Source organism: Xenia sp. Carnegie-2017, unplaced genomic scaffold (assembly GCF_021976095.1).
Source record: "Xenia sp. Carnegie-2017 unplaced genomic scaffold, XeniaSp_v1 HiC_scaffold_24, whole genome shotgun sequence".
Classification (NCBI taxonomy): Eukaryota; Metazoa; Cnidaria; class Anthozoa; order Malacalcyonacea; family Xeniidae; genus Xenia; species Xenia sp. Carnegie-2017.
This window is the reverse complement of record NW_025813487.1, coordinates 2,321,576-2,348,625: the sequence shown is the minus strand read 5'-3', so window position 1 is coordinate 2,348,625 and position 27,050 is coordinate 2,321,576. Positions and strand designations below refer to the sequence as shown.

The 27,050-nt window shown below is 32.6% G+C and overlaps 2 protein-coding genes across 7 annotated transcripts in view; both read left to right on the top strand.

Annotated features, from left to right (window-relative positions):
• The window catches only part of LOC124451529, a 73,706-nt gene extending 62,593 nt beyond the window's left edge, over nucleotides 1-11,113 (top strand). For all 4 annotated transcript variants that reach the window (XM_047002187.1, XM_047002188.1, XM_047002186.1 and 1 more), the window contains exon 3: nucleotides 9,681-11,113. In XM_047002187.1, coding sequence (XP_046858143.1) covers nucleotides 9,689-10,738 — 1,050 coding nt within the window. In that variant the 5' untranslated portion in view covers nucleotides 9,681-9,688 and the 3' untranslated portion in view covers nucleotides 10,739-11,113. The remainder of the gene's footprint in view (nucleotides 1-9,680) is intronic.
• The window catches only part of LOC124451512, an 89,717-nt gene continuing 66,257 nt past the window's right edge, over nucleotides 3,591-27,050 (top strand). The window contains exons 1-4 of one of the 3 annotated variants that reach the window (XR_006950493.1): nucleotides 3,591-3,726; nucleotides 5,109-5,190; nucleotides 21,804-21,808; nucleotides 24,237-24,250. The gene's annotated coding sequence lies outside the window, so the exon portion shown is untranslated. Of the gene's footprint in view, nucleotides 3,727-5,005; nucleotides 5,031-5,108; nucleotides 5,191-21,803; nucleotides 21,809-24,236; nucleotides 24,251-27,050 lie in introns of those variants that run through there. The other 2 variants (XM_047002170.1, XM_047002171.1) reach the window with 2 other exon arrangements.

The window sequence follows — 27,050 nt, the reverse complement described above, 5'->3', positions numbered from 1 at the left end:
TTAGTAGTAGAACCTCGGGGAAAACAGAACGCCCTTAAACCCGATCCTTATCTTAACCCAGCTAGATATGACTGCAAGATTCAATTAATATTAAGACGAAAAAAAAACTCTAGTCTATAAGTTCATTATGGTCTCATGATTCTTAACCTACTACATCATGCATCTTTGCTTTGCATAATGACATAAAAACGCAAAAAGATTGTAGATTCTAATAGATTTATTTGTTCAAATGCATAGAAGAATAACTTATTGTCTTTGTGAAAGGTGAAAAGCTTCTAAGGAGCCAATCACAATAAAAAACTTTAGTCATGACGTGATTAATCAAACGTTAACAACGGAAAACTAGTCATTTAAACGTTGTAAAAAGAAAAGTAAATTCTGTCTTTTTACTGACGAAGTACTGAAGTATGAGTTGCATTGACTAATCAACTTGTCTTAATGGTAGGCCTCGTAATATGAAAGCTTTCAATGTAAAATGCTTTGATAACGATGTAAAGCCTTTGATCGTTTGAAACTTATTACATCTTTCAAACTTAACCGACTAAAGCTATTCGTTCAATGTTGGTGAATGTTCTACCATTTGGATAGTCAAACGGAAAACATAAAACAATTTGCTCATTGTCAATTTATCGGATTAAGAATTTAAAAACGCAAACTAACGTCATATGTAGATTTCTTTATCATGAAATGTCGTTCATATGTTTCATATTTTTTAGCTTATATTCTAGATCCCTCATGGATAGAGTTGTGAAAGTCTCTTTACCACCTGTGTCATTCACTTCAATTACTCTTACTTTGTCATTACTCATGAGTCATGGTGATTCTTGGCCAAAAATGTTCATTTGCAGTTTGGATTTTTTGTGGATGTCAGTTGTTTGTTAATATAATGATGATGGGCCCCATTGTTATATGAGCCCACCTAAAGGTGATCAGCTGACAATCATAGAAGATAAATCTAAACTAAGCATTCTTTGAGTGATGATATAACTGGGGCATTGAAGTGATCCCTTTTCCTCCGCTTGAAGTTACCATAAGAGTTCATCGTAAACAGTAATCTATCGAAATGGCGATTCATAATACCAGTAGCCCCTTTATTGCTTACGTCGATTACTTTGTGTATGGAATGGTACAGACATATTGAACGGACATTGCATAACGGCATTTGTACGTGTGAACATTAACGTTGAAATGATTGGACTATAATCTACGAAGATGGAAAACAAGCGAGTGGAAAAACATGATCTATGTTTTGTGGTTTGTAAGTTGAGTAGGTAAGTATTAAAATTAACTTATAGCTATGAGTAACCGCATGAGATATTCAAAAAGGATCCTGATGGTCTATTTTTTTATAATTTGAACCATAAGCATGAAAAACACCTATATTAGCTGAAAAAATGTCAATAAAAGTTGTCAATTGCTGTAAGAAAAGAGCTGGCTTTCACTCGCTTTTTTTTACTAATTTTATTAAACGTTTACAAACAAAATTGCAATGCTGCAAGTGGGGTTAATTGAATTTTTAAGACAAAAATGTTACAATAAAATTTCTACTATATACACGTAAAAACTGCGCTGTAAGAAAAGTGGAAAAGATCTACTAAGACGCCTGTATCAGACGGACCAGGACAATGCTTGAAAATCAGGTATTAAAGTTTTGTTCTTTGCAAAATATATAATTTCTGATTTTATTCATTCATTATGCTGACATTTATAATGTGTTTTTTTTATAGAGTAGCTATGTCTGTAGGCCTAATAACTAGGCATTGAATGAGCGATCAAGCTGGACAGAAGCACTAAGCATCCTTATTAAAATATTCCCACTTGTGACTTTCGTTATGCATACTATTCATGAGTATAACGCATTTTTAAATTCAACCGTTAAAATTTTTTTTTGTAAAACTAAATTTTCAAAATTGTCAAATTTTCGGACAAAACACACGAGTGAAAGCCAGCTATTAATGAAGGTCTTAATGAAGCAACATAAAAAATTTGATCAAATGAAATCTAGTAGACATCAAAAATAATTTGTATGCAAGTCGCGAGACGTTTTTTTGGTCATTTCATTTTTCATTTTTTGTTCGTAGGTGAATGATCAGGTCGAACGTACTGAATGAATTTTTCATATGATTTATGTATGAGCTGCTATTAGTTTTCATTTTTTCGTCTATTCATTAAAATTTTTGTTAACACTCTGCACGCTTTCATTTTTTGTTCTCTACTAAAGTTTTCGTTTCTTTTTTTCGAACATTACATATTTGCGGTGTCAATAAATAGGGTAGTCAGCCGACTTTTTTGCCACCGCTTTTTTTGTCACGCTTTTTTTGTCGCTTTGCAAATTTAAGATACGAACGACGAAGCTACGATCTGACTACGCTGCATGTTAAAGTAGATCATCGGGATCATTGAAAACAACTAAAATATGAAAAATCTTAAAACAACAAAAATTTTACAAAATTTTTCTAAATTTCGATCTTTTTATTTATTGGAGGGTTTTTTACCGGACCACCAGTTTTCCCTCCCATTTCGTTTTGTTGGAAAAAAAACAGTGTCCACATTTGGGGCCAAGCGAAGTCATTTGTCATAACATTATTCATTATAGCTATCATTAATATTCACGTCTGTTTTTTTCTCTCGGCCTTTGGGTACATTTCCCAAAACACTGCGTTTAGTAAATATAATGACATATATTTGGAAAAAAATATGTACGCAAGTTTTCTGTTCTGTCAGGTCTTCTAAGACAAATTTTTTTAATCTTCTGCATCAACCGACTCAGCGAGAATAAAAAATGATTTTATAAAGTATGGTAGTGTGATTTGCGTACATAATGAAGATTCCATTAAATATTTTATTTCACTAAGTAGACGTTTTTATTTAAAATATTGCTTTAAACATGAGCAATGTGACGAATTTTTACATTACTCACGGTAATACGCTTAGCCCAATAATATTAGCATACACCATTCGACAATTTTCTCCCCTACCATGAAGTGAGTTGTTTTATGTCTATACCAAATACATTCCCAATGATATAGAGAGATATGATAACACCAAATACACAGAGATTAATCTTGATAGTAGATAGTTTGAGATTAAGATTTATTAACTAGAATATGCTTTTCAGCGTCACTGCACATCTGAGACTAGCATTATCTTAATGCTTATTTTCCTTGCATCCTTTATTGCTGTATCGGCAGTGTTTTTTCTCATAGCGGAGTAATTATAATGCGAGCAGTTGATGTTTGAAATGTATTCGTAAGTTACAATGATTTATTTAACAACAAAGGTTTTTTATAATAAAAAGTGAATTGTGCCATAATATCCAAGTATGGAAGTTTTGATTAATGAATTAAAACAATCCGTTTACAGTTTCCAAAATCGCGTCTTAATCATTGACATTTAAATCTTGTCTTAGATCAGTGATCATCAATTCCTGAGTTGAAACTTATGAAACTTTATAAGATTTAGCCGTAGTCTTTTGGAATTTGACTAATCTCAATGTTATGTACTCTGCATGAGGTTCTTATTTATGTATTTTTATTTCTATAACAATTGTTTTTAGTCAGTGATGTATACTTAGTTATATAACTAGAAAGTTCTACATAGATGTCATTAATGTTTTAATATACTGTTTGTTAAAGAAGATCCTGACTTACTCTTCATCTTCGATCGTTATTTAAATGTGTTTATGTAATAAAACTCACATGGATAAAAGATTGATGTTACAATAAGGTATGAATTATGACCAACACTTTTAAACTGATATGTATGTGTTCGCGTTCTTTATATGAGATCTCTCATCTTTGTTAGATATGTGACATGTAAAGAACTAAAGATAGCATAATTTAGTCTACATGGTCGTCATATTTTAAATCTTACTTCTAAAACGAAAGTAATTTTTTATAGATAAAGCGAGATTCTGAAACTATTTTAGTAACTTTACATAACAAGTTTGCTACTGAAGCTTCTCGATAATGTATGACTAAACATTCAAGAGAAATCTTATTTAGGTTGATTTACCAACTTTCTAACTATTGACAATAAGCTGCATGGTAAAGGACAGTAAAACCTATTCAAAAATATGGGGGGAGGGAGAGTAACATGACACCATTTTCTAAATGTAAGACGCTGAATTTTTCTTTATAAACTGTACTTGTCTATGGAAAAAAGAGGGATCTGTAAAATTTTATGTAGGGAGGGGCACATGTCTAACCTTGCATCATATCCCTTATTTGCTGACGCCGCTTGACTAATCTCTGTGTGGCTAGCAAATGTTGATAGTTGTATACAACAAAACATTCTTTTAAAAGTAATAAAATTTGAAAAATAAGCAAATGTTAAATACAGGAAGAATGTATTTACTCACAGAGGACGAACGCGACAGAATCTATTTTTGTGAAATGTTGATTCATGCAACACAGAGCTTTCAAAGTCATACTTTTGATCATATGTTAGTTTAACATGGTTAAAGTTTACTTTCATTGCATCCTTTACTGTTATATGTGTAGTGTTTTTTATTGATCATAAGTATTTACAATTGCGTGCAGTTGATAATTAAAATGTATTGATAATTTACAATGGGTTATTTAATAATAAAAGTCTTTTTATAATATGAACTGACGTTTGAAATAATATACATGTATGGAATTTTTAATTAACGAAGTGAAAAAATCCAAAATTGTGTCTTAATCATTCACATTCAAATACTATTTTAGATAGGTGATCCCTTTATTCCTGAGTAGAAATTTCTTAAACCTTATATTATTTACCAGTAGTCCTTGGAATTTGACTCATTTCAGTGTTATTATGTACTCTGCATCAGGTTCTAGTTTATGTATTTTTATTTCTATAACAGTTGTTTTTAATCAGTGATGTATACTTAGCTATAGAACTGGATTATTCTACAGAGATGTCATTAATGTTTTATAATACTGTTTGTTGAAGGAGATCCTGACTCACTCTTCATCTTCGTTCGTTATTTAAAAGTGTTTTTATAAAAAAAAACTACAAGAATAAAAGATTGATGTTACAATAAGGTATGAATTATGATCAACACTTTTAAACTGATATGTATGTGGTCACGTTCTTTATATTAAATCTCTCATCTTTGTTAGATACGTAACATGTAAAGAACTAATGCAGGCATAATTTTGTCCACACGATCGTCGTATATGAAGTCTTATTTCTAAAACGAAGGTAATTTTAAAAATGAAGGTTAGTTATTAAATAACTTTAAATCAGTGATGCCCTTGTTACTTGTCACGTTATGATTTAAGATTGTTTTCTTTTCAAATAAAATTAAACTTTAGTTAACACTACAATGTACAAATGTAAAGCATATATATAACGTTAGTATTTCATCTTCAATTATTGTTTTTGCACCCAAAATTTGCCGAACAATACGCCGTAATTTTAAAGTTACAAAAACCGTTTCGTTTTCTCTTGAAATCATATCTAAGTTTCATTAACAATTTTGAGTTTCTTTAAATGAATTAATATCTTATACATATTTTAAAAGAAATGATTCTTTTGAAACCATGATCAATAGACACAAGAAATAACTCTTTACGTTGTTTCAAACATTTATAGTTCAAATATCAAACATACATTAGATATATTTGTCGGAAAATTGTCGGTCGTAACAACCAGTGGCGTAGATAGCGGTCCCGCTACTCCCGCCCGGCGGAGTAAAAAATAATAAATATTCTATTTGGAGATTAAATATACATTATTGCGCAAAAAATATGTTATATTATGTTTTCGTTCATTTTCTCGCTTTTATTTGGTGGTTCGTAATCGTAATACTGAAAAATCTCAAGATTTGTCTTGTAACTTAACAACCGCCTTTTCTGGCACATTTCAATGCATACTGGCGCGATTTCTCCACGTATTTCGCCTATCTTAAGAGAGCGGAACGTAAAATACAATTCTACATGAGAAGTTTTGAATTCTGGTTGGCTAAGGGACTTGGCGCATGCTCAAATCTGCTGTTTTTACAGTCGAACTCCCGCTGTTTAAATTGGCGGAGGTTGTAATTCTTCAACCTTTTAGTATACGAGTACAGCGGTCAGTGATTATCAAATTACGAGATCATAGTCGGTATTAATTTTCTATTGTGCTTCCTCTAAAATTGCTATTATGTATTTGTGTATGACACAATGGCTTTAAGTGCAACTGCGATTTGCTCAACTGATGTTGATATAGGAAATAGCTTATTAGCTAAACCGTTCTCTGCTCGATCGTCGGCTTTAGAGCAGTCCATAATTTTGTATTCCATTATTCAAAATAGGGAAACCCATTTTAATTATGGCATAAAATGGGCTCATTATGGCAAATATATGGCTATTAGCATGTCTAGAAACATAAAATCTATTTTACAATAAGGCTATATTCAAAAACAGATATAGTCTTTAAAAATTTCTACCAAGTTGTCACGCATAGACCCCCTGGAGACCCCCATTCAAACCTCTATGTAATGAATTGAGTTAGAAATTTGGTACTACAAGGGACAGTTCGTAGATGTAGAAAAGCTCAGACTTCAAACCATGCAAGTTTATTGTAACTCTTTACCCATCTCCAAATACAGTGCCAGCAAATTCACCTTTTGAGAAAAAACTCAAAATTTTTTTCTACCAAAGATTAAGCAAAAACTATCAGAGTAAAAATTTGCAATTAAGGACAGCATTAATGTTTATTAGGCTATTAAACTACTATCTTCTGTAAGTATATGCCAGGTGTGCTATATAGCAATCACCAGTAGGATTGTATTTGCCAGTACAAACAGAATGTAACTAACAGGCTTTTAATTATATAATGACATGAATGTTAAAATTGCTTCATGAATCATGCTTACTGGTTATGATAAATATCTTTTCATATGATCATGAAAAATACTTTGCTGTTTTGCCAAATTTCTAGGTCTATCTGCATACATAGGAAGACATTTTTACTTTATAGAAAATGCTTTTCTTACATCAATAGCTCTTTGGAATTTATGGCAAACAAACTAGTATGAGCCGTAGATCAACGCACCTTGACATCTCTACATGAGGTGTTCAGTTAGAAAAGGAGACAATATGTGACAATGGACAACATTTAATGGTTTAAAACCATCCCTGTCAAATTTTCAAAATAAAAAGTTTCATGGATCAGAAAAGACTCAAAATCACAGTTTATAGTAAACAGCTTCTCATGTAATCAATGGTAGTTTTCTCAAGTATTAAACAATGTGTAGTATAACTGTCCAATGATTGAATGATCAATGGATCAGAAACTGAAAAGCCCCAAACATTTAGCCTGACATAAATCGCATCACACACTCGCATAAATTGACTTTGATATATTACATTCATGCATACACTTCACTTGTCCTTTACTTACGATTTTCGATGTAAATTTCTGCTGATAAAACTCAAAACAATGTTGGCTTTCTTTTGAACATCAATGACTGAAATGTTGCTCGCGAGATCGTCTTTGCCAAGCATTAACAATTCATCCATAAATTTTTCACCCTCTTGAAAAAATTCACAGTTTGGACAGCAGCATTCATGTCAATATATGAATTCGTAAAAGATTATCATAAATTCCATCTGATTATAGTTTAGTTTCTATAATGCTTTAGAAAATTGCTATGAAACGATCAAACATTCAATTCAGACAGTGAGCTTGACTATGTTAGTTCAGTTGGCTATCAGTCGAAATCCGTGAAACCAATCACAGTAAGAAAAAAATTTAAACAAACCAATTACACGATAGCAATTGCACACTCTTATCGGTCCGGCCACCCCGCTTATCGGTCGAAATTATTCCAGATCGTCCACTGATCTGGCTATTGACCAATGGAATGGCCTAAATAAGCGTTCTTAAACTCCGTTATTGGTCGAACCAGTCGAGCCATCCCGTTTATCAGTCAGCCAGTTAATATAATTCTAGATATGTTTTTATCCACTGATCTGTTTATGAAGGTGGTATTTGTATAAGTTTTTATACATAAAACAGAATTTTGACGATGAAATCCAAACGATTACAGAACGGGAATTTAATGATAACTAAATTTAATCATTATAATAATTTTTGAACTATAAACATCAGTCGCATGACAGATTTGACATACCCTAGATCCGCCCCTGATTCCATTAAAGGCATGTTAAGTGAACGATTTCAAGATATGAATCAGTTCGAGGTTTATCTGCATACATAGGAAGACATTTTTACTTAATAGAAAATGCTTTTCTTAAATCAATAGCTCTTTGGAATTTATGGCAAACAATCTGGTATGAGCCGTAGATCAACACACCTTGACATCTCTACATGAGGTGTTCAGTTAGAAAAGGGGACAATATGTGACATGGAGCAACATTTCATAGTTTAATACAATCCCTGTCAAATTGTCAAAATAAAAAGCTTCATGGATCAGAAAAGACTCAAAATCACGGGATATAGTAAACAGCTTCTCATGTAATCAATGGTAGTTTTCTCAAATATTAAACAATGTGTAGTGTAACTGTCCAATGATTGAATGATCAATGATCATAAACTGAAAAGCGCCAAACATTTCGCCTGACATAAATCGCATCACGCACTCGCATAAATTGACTTTGATATATTACATTCATGCATACACTTCACTTGTCCTTTACTTACGATTTTGGATATAAATTTTTGGTGATAAAACTCAAAACAATTTTGGCTTTCTTTTGAACATCAATGACTGAAATGTCGCTCGCGAGATCGTCTTTGCCTAGCATTAACAATTCATCCATAAATTTTTCACCTTCTTGAAAAAATTCACAGTTTGGACAGCAGCATTCATGTCAATATATGAATTCGTAAAAATTTTCATAAATTCCATCTGATTGTAGTTTAATTTCTATTATGCTTTAGAAAATTACTATGAAACGATCAAATATTCAATTCAGACAGTGAGCTTGACTATGTTAGTTCAGTTGGCTGTCAGTTGAAATCGTTCAAACCAATCACAGTAAGAAAAAAATTTAAACGAGCCAATTACACGATAGCAATTGGACACTCTTATCGGTCCGGCCACCCCGCTTATCGGTCTAGATTATTCCAGATCGTCCACTGATCTGGCTATTGACAAATGGAATGGCTTAAATAAGCGTTATTATAATCCGCTATCGGTCGAACCAGTCGAGCCATAAGTTATAAAAACGGGTTTTTATAACTTTTTGTACAACAAATATTTCGCCCTCCAAATCGCAGGAAATGCTGTTTCTAAGGCTCTGGATTTCAAAATTTTCCTGGGGAGCATAGTGGGAGTCGCGCCTTGGGCGTAAGATGATGAGCGGGGGTTACTATTTTTCCTGGCTACGCCACTGGTAACGACCACAAATAGTCTTAAAATAATGGTGTGAAAAATATAATTGAAAATCATCGCAATCCTTAAATACAGTTCCAGAATATTTTTAGTAGTTTTTGCTAACTTTTGAATAAGTGAAATAAGTGTGTAGGTTGAAGTGATTGAAGAAATATCATGTTTGTCATAGCAAGATTATTTCGAAATATAATTTGTTGATAACATCGTATTTATTTCAATTTTTTATCCAAAAAATATAAAAGAGGACTAGTTATAAAAATTCTTGTAATATTGTTTTTTTTAATGCCTTCCATATTTTGTTGATTTGCACATTGTAAATTAATGCTTTTTGCAAAAACTTAATTTTTAGTTTGAAAAATGGCTTCACCTCCTAAAAAATTGAAGATTGAGGCAAACGGATCTCGTTTAAGTAAACTCTTGATAAATAAAGGAACACAAGCTTTGAAAACAACATTGCAGTTTAATATAAATTTTCGTTCGTCAAACCTAAGCAATGAACTTAATAAACCCTCAAATAAAAGTACATTGGAATCATTAAGAAAAAGAAGCGTCATCAACAAAGAGCAATGGGACCTTCTTTACCCATCAACTGGTTTGCCAAACCTTGATAATTTTGATATTTCATTATTGACTGTTTTATTGCGTAACATATGTGGTCTAACAGCGCCACATGGTGGATGGAATAATCCTTCCTCTTCAGATACTTCAATCTCAGCAAATATTGCAAGAATAAAGTTTTATAGAAACAAAGTGTATGGTCACATAAGCACAACTAGTGTAGATGACGGTACGTTTGAGCGCTTGTGGGATGAAATCTCAAAAGCATTGGTTGATCTGGGTATTCAACAAACTGAAATAGATGAATTAAAGAAAGCTCCACTCAGTCCCGATGAAGTAAATTATATTGAAATGTTAAAAAACTTTACTTGCATAAATGAGGATGTAAAGAAAACAAAAGCTGATGTAGCAGGAGTAAAAAAAATGTTACAGGAGAAAACATATTCTAATGTTGAAATGCTTGGAAAGTGTAATTTTAACGGTCTTATAAAAGATCTTAACAAGAAATACCTTGAAGGCACTAGACAATGGTTATTTGAAACACTCGACACTTGGTTTAACGATAGAATTGAAGATTCTTCTAATGTCATGATTTTGATTGCCGGTCCTGGTGTTGGTAAAAGTGTGTTTGCTGCTGAGGTGTGTCGACGATATTCTGAAAAGAAGAAACTTGCTGCTTCTCATTTTTGCAGGTATAATAGATCAGATTATAGAAATCCTCGAATATTGATAGAATCATTGGCTAGTAGCATGTGTGATACAATATCAAATTTTAAAAGTAAACTGAATGAAGAATTACAGAGAAACCATTCAAAGATTCAATCACCGATGCATTCCGTGTGTTATTAAATGATCCATTGCATTCATTGGAAGATCATGAACCAATGATTTTGGTTATTGATGCCTTGGATGAAAGCCAAGTTGATGGCAAAAGTGAATTGTTGGAATTGATTGCAGAAGAGTTTGACCGACTGCCTAAATGGATTAAAATCTTCATCACCAGTCGTCCAGAACTTCCTGTTCAAAAGGAGTTGAAAGATATGAATCCTGTGGAGATTACAACTCGTCCTCGTGATGAAAACAACGAAGAAGACCTGCACAAGTATTTAAGACATCAGTTGAATAATCGGGTGAAGGGAGATCGCCAAGTTCTATTGTCATTAGTTGAAAAATGTGAGGGATCATTTCTTTATGCGTATTACGCACAACTGAGCTTGAAAGAAGAAAATAGCTTACTTACATTAACAATTGGTCCCTAGTGGGTTAAGCGGTGTTTACACAAAGCAATTCAAAAGAGTAAAAAAATTGTTAACGAAGGAGAGTCCCAGAAATTCTGTTGTCTCAGAAACTACTTTTATGCAATTTCTTGAATTGTTGGCTGCCTGTCGGGATTTTTTACCGTTAACTTTCCTGTTTAGCTATTTAGGTTTTTCTGGTGACATCAAGTTTGAAGGCTGCAGTAAAATCATTGAATCGTTATCTCAAATTTTGCCTGTTTACGATGATTGTTTAACTGTATATCACAAATCTCTAATTGATTGGTTGAAATCAGATGGTTATGAACAGCATGAGTTTACAGTTAATCCAAAAAATAGTCATAAGTTTTTATGGCATGCTTGTGAGAAAATATTTGAACAAATTAAGTCGATAAACATTTTTGAAGATCAGATGAACACTGCTATGATTAAATATTCTTTGAAGAATGGAATCTATCATATGTCAAAATGTCGCGAAAATGTTGACTTTAGCTGGACAGTAGATGTCAAAGTGATTTGTGCAAGAATTATGGGTGTGAAAGACATTAACATGTTGCTCATTATTAGGTCTGAATTGCGTGAAATCATTAAGAAACGACGAACTTTCTTGAGAAAAGATGTACTTGACGAACTACTATTTCATTTATTAATGACAATGAGATATGAGTTTGAGTTTGATAATATTTTATTTTACTTACAAATTATTGGAAACAGAATTCATGGCAGCAACGAAAAAAGATTATTGGCAAGGGATTTATTGAAACAAGGAAAGCTTACTTGGTTTGAGAATTTAGACTCAACATATCTAACAAACCATCATCATTTGACTGTCTCTTTGCGTGCTAACGTTACATCTCTTTGTGTGTCGTCCAATGAAGAACTTCTTGCTGTAGGATTTGAAAATGGTCAAATATCTATTTTTGAACTTCCAGAATTTAAACAACGATGCACTCTAGGCACTGCACTCGATGATTCAAGGTTGAATAAGTGGGATGATGTAAACATGTTTATATCCTGGTATAACATCTGTGACTATCCAACATTAATGAAATTTTGTTTTATACGTGGAAACATCTGTTATTGCTCCTTTTCACCAACTGGAAATAGACTGGTAACTAGTGATGGATCTACTGAAGTAAAGTTGTGGAACGTTAACAATGGACGTTTGTTAGTATGTTTACAGTCAGATGATGTCGTTAATCGTTGCTCTTTCTCAGATTCTGGTTTGTTTATTACAGCAAGATATGTAAAAGATTACGATGAACTTCCTAAAAATGTGTTCACTGCATGGAATTCATTATCTATGCAAAGAATCGATCGACGCTGCGTTGTTGATTACCAAAAACTACAATGCATCGATAAATATTCAGAGTTCTTTGTTGCAAATTCGTCAAGACTTCGTATGTTTTCAATTCCCAAAGGCAATCGATATTTTTCAAAAATAAAATTCACTACCTCAATTTAATGACAACACACCATTATCGTGATTGTATTTTTATCATACAACCAGAATGGAAAGCTTTCTGAAATCACTCAGTTGACAAAATACAACCATGAAGGAAAAATCGTGTTTCATTTACCACATGATAGGTGTCCATGTTTTATGAGGAATCTTAAAAAAGTCCATCCCATCTCGTTTAAGGAATTTTACGTTGTGCCGTATTTTTCCAAGCTTAAAGTTTTCAAAACTGATCATCTTTGGAGACCTTCAGTTATCTTTGAGTTTTTTGAAATTAAATGTTGTTGTTTTTCACCGGATGGATCTTTTTTGGCTGCTTTTGCTGTTGGTGACCACGTCAACATTCATATTTGGAGCATTGAACGTTGCACTATTATTCAAACTGTACCAATGCAACTGAAGAATGCATTTGGATGTTGGTGGTCAGATGGTTTACTGTGGATATGGGATGGTTCTGATCATTTTACGAAGATATCAACTTCATCTGAAAATTTTGTAGACTCCATGCAGACGAAGAAATTAAACATTGAATTTAAACCTAAGAAAATCTTAACATTTGGTGATGTCTTAGTTTGTATTGACGAACAAGATTTTGTTCAAGTTGTTAGAATTACCAAGGGTGAGATACAATACAACAAAAGACTTCCTGTCGATAATTCAAAATTTAAAGCAGCAGCTGTGTCACCTGATAATTCTGTTTTTTTAACTGTAAACAAAACAGAATACACATTATGGAAATGGGGAAATAGCAACAATGAACTTTACTTGAAACTTTGGCATACTGCAGAAATACCCATAACATCTCTCATTGAAAAATTTGTTCCACAACAGGTAACTGTAAATGATCTAAAGCTCAACTGCTGTATAAGTGATAGTAAACAAGCAGTCATAACATTTTGCAAAGGCATCAAAAGAATGGTCATTTATGTAATTAATGTTCACGAGAATGGTGATGTGAATGCGATTTTGCATGATGTCGGTAAATTTTATTTGGAATCCGACCTAGTTGTACACAAATCTTATTGCATTGGAGTGTTTAATTCGTCATCTGTTGCTGTAGATTTAAAGAGTGGTAAAGTATGCGCTAAAGTTCACGGAATATATTATAATACTAATATAACTATGCATTCCAACACAGGAACTTTAGCTATTGTTGAGAGTTTAGATTGCAGAATTCAATTTTTAAAACTTAATGTTCCTGAATAAATACATCAAGTCAAACTTTAATAGTAAATTGAAAAACCTTTGAGAAAATTGCGTTGATGGTCGTAAGGATGATTGCTTGTTTCCACCTACTATAGTTTTCTACAGAAGAAGTATACTTATTCTTCCTGACAATCTTTAAGGAAATATTTATATTTAACAAAAATAAATTTTGATCAATTTTGCAAAAGATCTTTTAAATTTATCGGTATTATTTCTGGAATGTCTTACCTCCTGCTATTAAAAAATGTAAAATATTATCTGAGTTTTGCAATAATCTGAAACGATTTATAATTGCTTTTTATAACACAAATAACTTGTATTTAAAAGAGCGCTTCTATACTAATTGATCATGAATATTTGTTTATACCTTTCTAAGATTCTACTTGTAATCTTCATAAATGAATTGTCATTTAAACAGGTCATCCTCTAGATTAGACTTCTACTGTAAGATGCTCTGTCAAACTTATTATTATGTATTGTACCTCTGAACAAATTTCATGTTGATGATTTACTTTTTAATAAAAATGTATGGTTAGATAATTGGTTATTTATATTTAATAAATAGATAACATTTAGCAGTTGTCTATACAGTTATAGATACACGGGTATGACGTCATTGTGATAAAAACTGAGTGGCCACGAGCCGCCGGGCAAATCAATGTTTGAAAACTGGGTTTTTTCTTTCCTTTTTCCTCAAATACGTCCAATGCTTCAACTGGGTATTCTTAATTTCTTTATTTGCCCATTCAGGGATATATTCAGGTAAATATTGAAATAAATTCTCCGTTCGTTTGTCATTTAAAAACAAGAATTTTCTGTGACCTTAATTTCGTGTGTCTGTCCTCTTATAGATCATAGCTCTCGAGTTCTATGGTCATTAGTTAAAAAATGTGAGAGATAATTTTTGTTCGTATATTATGTACAAAATGAACTTAAAGACAGAAAATATTATATACTGTCAACAATTTCCGTATGTAAAAACATCATCATGACGTCATGTCAATAACTGTGATGAAAATCAATCAAACTTTTACGTTTTTGACATAAGTTCATTTGAATTGAGGAATTAAACTTTTTTGGATAATATTTTCTTGATTAAAATATTGAAGATTATTAATTCTCACTTTCTGTCTTCAATGGTTAAAATAAATTTATCATCATGATGTTGGGGTTGATACAACGTTAAATGTACAGTTTCAATTTGTGACAATTGTAAACATAACAAGAAACATTTTAGTTACTCATGAATATTAAAGCCCAGCGAGGTGCTTTTAAAAAACCCATTCAATACAAAAATGACGTATAAAAAGGAATATTTTTTAGTAGCGTAACGTTTCGTCTTGGTTCTCAAGACATCATCAAACAGTATTGAATTACAAGTATAAAGGGATTTATATATATAATAGCTATTTACATAATTTTGAATTACATGGTGGGATGAAAAAGGTGAAAGTAAAAGTGGGATAAGATGGAATGAAATGGGATAAGTGGAAATCACGAAAGAAACAAAAACACACACACAATCACAAAGTATACAGACTTCTAGCTTTCTTGTGAATGCCATTTATCCTTGGGTTTTATTATTTATAGTAAGAATTTGCTTTCCGCCCGGTATATCCTTCGTCACTATTCTGAAGAAACATTTTACCAGTGATTTTAAAGATACTTGTGCTTTAAAAAATCCATAGATTTTTCTAGTTCTATGTTAGGGGCATCTTATGAAAAAACAGGTACGTTGCGTACATTTTGTTGTCTTTTACTGATTAGTAAACAACTTAGGTAAACATTGGAGTTTTTCAAAATAAACATGTTTCAGCATCACGTGATGTCATCTTAAGTATTAGTGACAATATTATAAATATGGTATAACATATATGACAGTAATGTGATGCAGTGGTAATTTATTTAAATATAGGTAAATTATATACAATAAAATATTGACATGAATTAATGGTGATTGTGTTTACAAGTGCTTCTTTAATTCAAAGTTGTAAAATCTTAAGTTTTCAAGTTTTTCTTATTGTACAAAAGTGAGATAAAAGTATCTCTGAGGGATAACTAAGGACAGAGTAACTTTAGGGGAGGAGGTCAATCTGCCCCTTCCTCACTTCTTCCTAGAGCCATCATTGTATATTGAATAATCATGTTACACTGAGTTTTAACTTGGCAAAATTTGAGGCTTAGGCTGTGTTTACACTATCTACAGGACTTGCTCATCGCGACATCCTCATTTGTTTTAAAGCTGTAACAGTTTGGAGTAAATGCTTATTAAGTTAGTAGATTTAGTCAATTTAATTTTGTTTTTGACATTGAACGATGTCATTGATTTTAGCACATAGAAAATTTAACCTGTAACGTTTTCGGTATAGTGTAAACGGAGCCTTATTATAAATGTAGAACTTTACACGTGCAAAGACAAAAGAAAATAATGTAAAATTCCTCATTATCATTTGTTTTAAATGCATTCAACACAAGCAAAATTTGATTTTTGAAACGGAGGTAAGAGTTTTAATACAAAGTATTTCTTTTGTTCAAAGACATTAAAGGATTAATTATTGTATCTTTGAAAGGTGACATTAACCTGAAGAACCAATCCAAATGAAAATTGTTTATCACTATTTAGAACATGGCCAAAGCCCCTCGGCCAATCAGCATCCAGTATTTTGATGTTGTATATCTCATATTGCCTGCAAATCATGAATTGGAATGGGCTTCTTTTAAGGCTGCTTTCCACTGTTGCGTTTTTCAATGCGCGTACACTTACGTTTCCGTATGTATACTCCAAGTGCGTAAACGCACCAGTTGAGCACAACTTAACTTTTACGCAGCAAAATTGAAAAACGCGAGCAATTATCCAATGAAAATGAATTTACAGATCACGTGCTTTACAGTGAAGTATTCTTTTGCCAATTGATTTGCAAGTTGAAAAAAGATGGGAAAATATACAAAAGTTGAGGAGAAACTTATTGAAGAAATTTAAAAATACCCAGCGCTTTGGAATACAAAAGACACTAACTATAAGAACAAAAATATTAAGGAAAATGCGTGGCAAATAGTGACTGATGCTGTGAACGAAGCTTGTCAATCAACGTATTCAGGTAATATATATGCATATCTTGCAGTCATATCTTGATAAGTTAAGGTTCTGAGAATGGTTTAAGGGCGTTCTGATTGATGTCACCAACATCTTCTAGCCCAAAACCATAATATTAGCGTTATTTAATAGGCTGAATCATTTAAATAATAAATAATTGACGTAATATCGCTGTAAAATGGTCAATTGTTATTAGCATTTCATATATATCAATGTAGGGAGAGCATTGCTACTATATGGACTCCCCAAAATTCATAAATCCTCCATCCCTCTGAGACCAATCTTATCTAGTTTGACCACTACTCCTACAAGCTAGCCAAATTCTTTATTCCTTTCCTTACACCAATCTCCGCCAGCTCCCATGTTATCAAGGACTCTTTCTCTTTTGTCCAAGATCTTTTACAAAGTGACATTAACGCCAATAACGTTGTGATGGCGAGCTTTGATGTTAAATCATTGTTCACCAACATCCCAGTTGATGAAACAATCGCCATAATAACTGATCACATCTTCTCCAATAACACGTCCTTTCAAGGCCTTGACCGTTCACAATTCACTCAACTTCTCTCCCTCTCCTTCAAAAACTGTCATTTCTTCTTTAACGGCCAAGTCTATCAACAGATTGATGGTGTGGCTATGGGCCGCCCCCTAGGCCCACTATTTGCGAACATATTAATGGCCTTTAATGAGAACTCATGGCTTCACAACTGTCCCTCCACCTTCAAACCCCTTCTTTATCAACGTTTCGTTGATGATTGCTTTCTACTCTTCCGATCGTTGGATCACATACCTCTTTTCCTTACCTATCTCAATCACCAACATCCTAACATCTCCTTTACATCTGAACTGGAAAAAGACAACATGCTCCCCTTTCTTGACGTAAAAATAACTACCTCAAACGGCAAGTTTTCCACCTCCGTGTATCGTAAACCCACTTTCACTGGTCTCTTCACCAATTTCCATAGTTTCATTCCCATTCAATACAAATGCTCCTTGATCTCCTCTTTACTTTACAGAATTTTCAACCTTTGCTCCAGCTATGAAGATTTTCATACCGAACTAGAATTTGTTAGAAAATTGTTCACCTTAAACAACTTCCCTTCATACATATTTGACAATCATGTTCACCGCCTCCTCAACAATACATTTGAACCCAAAGATCTTATTCACACTGCTCCTAAGAAAATCATGTACTTCTGTCTCCCTTTCACTGGCCTACACTGTCTTCAGATTCGCACTCAAATCACTCGACTTTGCAATGCTGCCTTTCCTCATATCAACGTTCGCTTTGTTTTTCATTCTTCCAGGCGTCTCTCCTCTTTCTTTCCTTTTAAGGATAGGGTTCCCAAACTCCTGAGATCTGGTGTTGTATACTCATTTAAGTGTCGATGCTGCTCTGCATCGTATGTGGGTCAAACCACGCGTCATTTACACACCAGAATATCAGAACACTTGGGAATCTCTCCCTTAACAGGAAAGCCTTCCTTATGTCCACCCCCATCTGCAGCTCTTTCTCATATAAGAAATACATCTCACTCTGCCGATTTTAATGATTTCTCAATTCTCTCTTCCTCCTCCGACAATTATGACCTTATGATTCATGAAAGCCTTCTTATATCCGAACTTAAACCCTCTCTTAACACCCAAGGCAACTCAATTCCCCTTCACCTTCTTTAATATACCGCCATTCTCACTTAATTCCGTCATCTAAAACTCCTCTTCCCCTCACATGTAATTTAACACCCCGTAATATAAACTTGTATTTAAAACCTCGTGCATATTAATCAACTCAATTAATCTGAAGATATCTTAAGATAAAGACGAAACGTTATTAATAAATCCTTATCTATTTTTATTACTGTGATGGCTTTTTTAAAAGTCTTATGTTGGGCTATTATGTTCATATTGAGCATTGCTCTTTTGTTTGTCAACAATATGTTTTATTTTTAAAAATTAGATTTGATAGATATCCGGTAATTTGTTCAAGTACAAACAATGAATTTTAAACCTCTAGAGTCCGTTGTTGCTCACAGGCAACAATCACCAAACGAGATGTGTAAGAACTTTTATAAAGGCTCCCAGAGGGTTAAACAAACATGTGGAACAATACATATAATGACATGCTTAACACTAGTTACAAAGATACTATTCACTTCGAGCCCCATTTAAACCACGAGGCGTCAAGGAAAGTAAATGTTCATATGAGATGGAACAAGACTTTACACATAGACGACAAATATAAAGATTTGCGATTGTGTCGATCGAAATAAAGTTGTTTCCCTCAACTGCCATCGAGTTATTTGAAAGCCACGATGTACAAGCAAAGAAATTTGAAAGAGGAAAACTGTTATGAAATGTGTTACACTCGCAGCTACTTGTTTCGATATCATGTATGAAAATAGATCCTACGGCTGGAAACTACAAATGTATGTGACTAAACGGACGATAAATAATAATTTGCTTTTTGATTTATCTCAATAGTTCCTGTGAAAATCTCAATAGTTTCTCTTATTGCTACTGATTTCTGCTTTGTTTCTTCAACGTCACATTAGTTATAACTAAATACATGCAATGAATATAAATACGCAAAATTTGCCATCTATCTCCAATGCACTATGTGGTTGAGTGCACAGAAGTGCAGTTTTCAAAGATTAAGGTGTAGACTTGCAATGAACGAGAAGCGTAATAGTGTTTTTGTTCGTTTTTCTACGACTCTCTACTATGTTTTTAGTAGTAGAACCTCGGGGAAAACAGAACGCCCTTAAACCCGATCCTTATCTTAACCCAGCAAGACATGACTGCAAGATTCAATTAATATTAAGACAAAAATAAACTCTAGTCTATAAGTTCATTATGGTCTCATGATTCTTAACCTACTACATCATGCATCTTTGCTTTGCATAATGACATAAAAACGCAAAAAGATTGTAGATTCTAATAGATTTATTTGTTCAAATACATAGAAGAATTACTTATTATCTTTGTGAAAGGTGAAAAGCTCCTAAGGAGCCAATCACAATAAAAATTTTAGTCATGACGTGAATTAAACAAATATTAACAAACAGAAACTTAGTCCCTTTAACGTTGTAGAAAGAAAGGTATATTCTATCTCTTTACTGACGAAGTACTGAAGTATGAGTTGCATGGAATAATCAACTAGTCTTAATGGTAGGCCTCGTAATATGAAAGCTTTCAATGTAAAATGCTTTGATAAGGATGTAAAGCCTTTGATCGTTTGAAATTTGTTACATCTTTCAAACTTAACCGACAAAAGCCATTCGTTTAATGTTGGTGAATGTTCTACCATTTGGATAGTCAAACAGAAAACATATAACAATTTTCTCATTCTCAATATATCTGATTAAGAGTTTAAAAACGCAAACTAACATCATATGTAGATTTCTTTATTATGAAATGTCGTACATATGTTTCATATTTTCTTATATTGTAGATCCCACATTGATAGAGTTGTGAAAGTCCCTTACCACCTGTGTCATTCATTTCAATTACTCTTGCTAGTTTGTCATTACTCATGTGTCATAGTGATTTATGGCCAAAAATGTTCATTTGCAGTTTGGATTCTTTGTGGATGTCAGTTGTTTGTTCATATAATAATGATGGTCCCCATTGTTATATGAGCACACCTAAAGGTGGTCATCTGACTTTCTTAGGAGATCAAATCTACACTAAGCATTCTTTGAGTGATGATATAACTGGGGTATTGAAGTGATCCCTTTTCCTTCACTTGAAGTTGCAATAAGAGTGTATTGTAAACAGTAATCTATTGAAATGGCGATTCATAATACCAGTAGCCCCTTTTTTGGTTACGTCGATTACTTTGTGTATGGAATGGTACAAACATGATGAATGGACATTGCATAACGGGATTTGTACATGTGAGCATTAATATTGAAATGACTAGACCATAATCTCCGAAGATGGAAAACAAGCGAGAGCAAAAACATGATCCATGTCTTGTGGTTTGTAAGTTGAGTAGATAAGTATTAAAATTAACTTATAGCTATGAGTAACTGCATGAGATATTCAAAAAAGATCTTGATAGTCTATTTTTATAATTTGAGCAATAATCATGAAAAACACCCATATTTGCTAAAAAAATTTCAATAAAAGATGTCAATTGCTGTAAGGAAATAGCTGGATTTCACTCGCTACTTTTACTAATTTTATTAAACGTTTATAAACAAAATTGCAATGCTGCAAGTAGGGTTCATTAAATTTTAAGATAAAATGTTACAATAAATTTTTACGATATACACGTAAAAACTGCGCTGTAAAAAGTGGAAGAGACTTACTAAGACGCCTGGATCCGACGGCAAACAATGCTTGAAAATCAAAAGTTTTGTTCTTTTCAAAATATATTATTTCCGTTCTTATTCATTCATTATGCTGACATTATGTCTGTAGACGTAATAACTAGACATCGAATAAACGATCAAGTTGGACAGAAGCACGAAGAAACAAGCATCCTTATTGAAAGATTCCCACTTGCGACTTTCGTTATGCATACTATTAATCAGTATAGCGCATTTTTAAATTCAACCGTTAAAATTTCCGTAAAACTAAATTTTCACAATTGTCAAATTTTCGGACAAAACACACAAGTGAAAGCCAGCTATTAATGAAGGTCTTAAGGAAGCAACAGAAATTTTTATCAATTGAAATCTAGTAGACATCAAAAACAATTTGTATGCAAGTCACGACGTCACTTTGGTCATTTCATTTTTCATGGTTATTGGTAGGTGAATGATCAGGTCGAACGTACTGAATGAATTTTTCATATGATTTATGTATGAGCTGCTATTAGTTTTTATTTTTCGTCTATTCATTAAAATTTTTGTTAACATTCTGCACTCTTTCAATTTTTGTTCTCTACTAAAGTTTTCGTTTCTTTTGTTCAAACACAAATATTTGCGGTGTCAATAAATAGGGTAGTCAGCTGACTTTTTTGTCGCCGCTTTTTTGTCGCTTTGTGAATTTAAGTAGATCATCAGGATCATTGAAAACAACAAAAATATGAAACATCTTAAAACTACAAAAATTTGAGGAATTTTTTCTAAATATTTGATCTCTTCTTTTTTTAAAGGTTTCTTTTACCGGATCTAACGGTTTTCCCTCCCATTTTGTTTTGTTTTGAAAAAAAAACATTGTCCACATTTAGGGCAAAGCGAAGTCATTTGTCATAACATTATTTATTATAGCTATCATTAGTATTTACGTTTATTTTTTATCTCTCGGCCTTTGGGTATATTCTCAAAAACACTGCGCTTAATATTTATAATGGCATACATTTTGAACAAAAATATGTACGCAAGTTTTTTGCTCAGTCAGATCTTCTAAGACAAATTTTTTTAATCTTCGGCATCAACCGACTCAACGGGAAAATAAAATGATTTTATGCAATATGGAAGTGTGATTTGGGTACATAATGAAAATTCCATGATTCTTTCATTTCACTAAGGAGTCCTTTTTACATAAAATCTTGCTTTAAACATGAGCAATGTGACGAATTTTTACATTACTCACGGTAATACGCTTAGCCCAATATTAGCACACACCATTCGGTAATTTTCTCCCCTACCATGAAGTGAGATGTTTTATGCCTGTACAAAATAAATTCCCCATGATATAGAGAGAAATGATAACACCAAATAGCAGAGATTATTCTTGATAGTAGATATTTGAGATTGAGATTTTTTAACTACAATATGTTTCTCAGCGTCACTGCACATCTGAGACTAGCATTATCTTAATGACTATTTTCATTACATCCTTTACTGTTGTATCGACAGTGTTTTTTCTCATAGCTAAGTAATTATAATGCGTGAAGTTGATGTTTGAAATGTATTCGTAAGTTAAAATGGTTTATTTAATAACAAAGTTTCTTTATAATATGAAGTGACTTGTGCAATAATATGCATATATGGAATTTTTGATTAATGAATTAAAAAAATCCGTTTGCAGTTTCCAAAATCGTGTCATAATCATCAACATTTAAATATTGTCTTAGATCAGTGATCATTTATTCCTAAGTTAAAGCTTATGAAAGATTATAAGATTTAGCAGTAGTCTTGGAATTTGACTAATCTCAATGTTATGATGTATTCTGCATGAGGTTCTTATTTATGTATACTTATTTCTATAACAATTGTTTTTAGTCAGTTATGTATACTTAGTTATATAACTAGAATGTTCTACATAGATGTCATTAATGTTTTATAATACTGTTTGTTGAAAGAGATCCTGACTCACTCTTTATCTTCGTTCGTTATTTAAATCTGTTTATGTAACAAAAACTTACATGGACAAAAGTTTGATGTTACAATAAGGTATGAACTATGATCACCATTTTTAATCTGATATGTATGTGGTCGCGTTGTTTATATTAAATCTCTCATCCGTTTGTTGAGTATGTGACATGTAAAGAACTAAAGCAAGCATAATTTTGTCGTCTTACTTTTAAAACGGTAGTAATTTTGGAAAAATCTATTTTTGTGAAATGTTGATTCATGCAACACAGAGCTTTCAAAGTCATACTTTTGATCATATGTTAGTTTAATAGTGTTAAGGTTTACTTTTATTGCATCCTTTCCTGTTATATGTATAGTGTTTTTTATTGATCAAAAGTATTTACAATTGCGTGCAGTTGATAATTAAAATGTATTGATAATTTACAATGGGTTATTCAATAACAAAGGTTTTTTTATAATACAAACTGACTTTTGCAATAATATACATGTATGGAATTTTTGATTAACGAAGTAAAAAAACCATTTAAAGTTTCAAAAATTGTGTCTTAATCATTCACATTTAAATCATATTTTAGATAGGTGATCTCTTTATTCATGAGTTAAAAAACTTGTTGAACTAATATTATTTGGCAGTAATCCTTTGGAATTTGAGTCATTTTAATGTTATTATGTACTCTGCATGAGGTTCTTATTTATGTATTTTTATTTCAATAACGATTGTTTTTAGTCAGTGATGTATACTTATTTACATAACTAGAATGTTCTACATAGATGTCATTAATGTTTTTTAATACTGTTTGTTGAAGGAGATCGTGACTTACTCTTCATCTTCGTTCGTTATTTAAATGTGTTTATGTAACAAAACTCACAAGGATAAAAGATTGATGTTACAATAAGGTATGAATTTGATCATCTTTTTTAAACTGATATGTATGTGGTCGCGTTCTTTATATTAAATCTCTCATCTTTGTAAGGTATTTGACATGTAAAGAACTAAAGCAAGCATAATTTTGTCTACACGGTCGTCTTATTTCTAAGGCAAAGGTAATTTTAGAAACTTAAGAAATATTTTAGAACCACATTACCGACATAACAAATTAGTTAAACAGCCCCTCGATAAAGTATGACTAAACATGCATGAGAAATCATATCTAAATTGATATACCAACTTTCTACCTATTGACAATAAGCTGCAAAGGAAAGTTAAACCTGTTGAAAGGTATGGAGAGGTGAAATAGCATACTTGTCTATGGAAAGAAATGGGAATCTGTGAAAATTTTTGTAAGGGTTACAGCATGTCCAATCAGGCATTACCTCAATTTTCCTACCGACGCCACTTTTGACTAATCGCTGTGTGTAACAAAGTGTTGTTAATTGTATTGAGCAAACCATTCATTTTAGAAGTAAGAAAATTTGTAAAATGAGCTAATGTTAAACACAGGAAGAATGTATTTATACAGAGGAAGAACGTGACAGAATCTATTTTTGTGAAATGTTGATTTATTCAACAAAGTGAGCTTTTGAAATTGTACTTTTGATTAAGTTTGGTTAACAGTTTTAGGGTTTACTCTCATTGCATCCTTTACTGTTGTATCTACAGTGTTTTTTATTGAACATGTAAATAATTACAATTGCTTGCAGTTGAGGTTGAAATGTATTCATGATTTACAAAGGTTTATTCAATAACAAAGATTTTTTATAATATGAACTGACTTTTGCAAGTATATATATATATATGGAATTTTTGATTACTGAAGAGAAAAAAATCCATTCACAGGTTCGAAAATTGTGTCTTAATTATTGACATTATATTCTTGTCTTAAATAGGTGATTCGCTATTCCTGAGTTAAAACTTGTGAAACTTTATAAGATTTAGCAGTAGTCCTTTGGAATTTGACTAATCTCAATGTTATTATGTACTCTGCATGAGGTTCTTATTTATGTATTTTTATTTCTATAACAATTGTTTTTAGTCAGTGATGTATACTTAGTTATATAACTAGAATGTTCTACATAGATGTCATTAATGTTTTATAATACTGTTTGTTGAAAAAGATCTGACTCACTCTTTATCTTCGTTTGTTATTTAAATCTGTTTATGTAACAAAACTTACATGGACAAAAGATTGATGTTACAATAATGTATGAATTATGATCACCATTTTTAACTGATAGGTATGTAGTCGCGTTTTTATACTAAATCTCTCATCTTTTGTTATACAGGTAACATGTAAAGAACTAAAGCAAACATAATTTTGTCCATACGATCGTCGCATATGAAATCTTACTTCTAAAACAAAGGTAATTTTACGTAAGTTAACCGAGATTTTGTATTTGCATTTCTAACTTAACAAATTTGATACCGAAGCATTGCGTAGTATGAAGTGTGACTATAAACAAATCAATGTTTATTTCCATTCCAAATGAAAATCGTTTTAATGATTCTATAAGTGACTTTTAAAGCTATATTTAATACAACGACTGAAAAGTAGGTTTCATTTTTCGTTTCAAATTATTCTCTATAAAAATAGCGGCTCTTACACGAAGAAAAGGTTTGATAATAAACAGTACAATGTACAAATGTTTTGGGAAACAGGGAAATGTTTCTTCGAAGTTTCCTAATTTACTCACACTCGATATTCACGTAAAGATATTTTTGCTTTATTTTTTATAACAAAGGGAATACGCTCATAAGCAACATACGAACATCATAACTTTTATCCCCCCAATACAAACCCACGTGATTAGTCTTTTCACAAAAATAACATAAAGTTTCTCACACTTTCCCTCATATGACTTTTATGTTACAAGTAATTTGCTTTAGTACTTAATGTTATGGTTAATGTACATTGTTCTCATCCTGTAAAATTTCTCGCACACGTTGTTTTGTCTCGATGGCTGCTTGTCTCTGGTCCAACGACGACACATTTCTTCCTTAGTCTTTTTTAAATACTTTAAACCTTTTTCAAACTCTTGGGTTCGTGAAAAGGTTTTAATTCAGGAAGGTGACTGGACTTAACAGAAAGCATTGAGTTAGGCGTAAGAGTAGACTGTTGTCGTCTTCCTATATGTAACAAAGCGGTCTACTGTTTATTGCTAAATCCACATCCAATAAAACTTTAGACAACTCATCCCAAGTTGACACACCGTTTCCAATAGCCCTATAGAAGCAGCTCTTCATCAATCCTATTAACTGTTCAAACTGACCTCCGCACCAGGGAGCCCTGTTGAGATTGAACCGCCACGACACCAAATCTTTGTTGAGAAAGGGATTGAGCTTTTCGTCTTTCTGTACACTCTTCAGCTACTTTGATGCTGCCACGAAGGTGGTAGCGTTATCCGAGTATATGATGGAAGGTTTTCCTAGCCACGAGGCGTTTAAAGCTTTTGATGAATTAATGGTTTCCAAGCTAGGCACGAGATCAAGAAATACTGCCAGTGTCAGAGAACATGAATACAAAACGATGTAGGATTTCCCTTCTCTTCTATTTTTTGTGTACTTTATGGGTTCTGCGAAAACTACGCCAATGATTTCAAATGGATTAGATGGGTCTGTTCTTGTCTTCGGAAGGGGACCAGGACAAGGCACCTGCGCTGGTGTCAGTCTAAACCTAGCCCCAACAAGATCCAATGATTTTCTTTGTTAACTTGCGAAGTCTTGGAACCAAAATCTCTAGCGTTCATGGGCCATAATTAATCCTACCCCACCGTGCAAGGTGTTAAAATGAGCTCTCAGCACCAATTTCGAAGTAAACTTCGCTTGGTCTGGGAGGTATATTGCGTATTCCCCACCAAGTCGCCCATGACATCTCCATATTCCCTTATTACTTAACTGGAGATTGAGTTGCTCTTTATCTTTAAAGAATTCCTTCGTGCT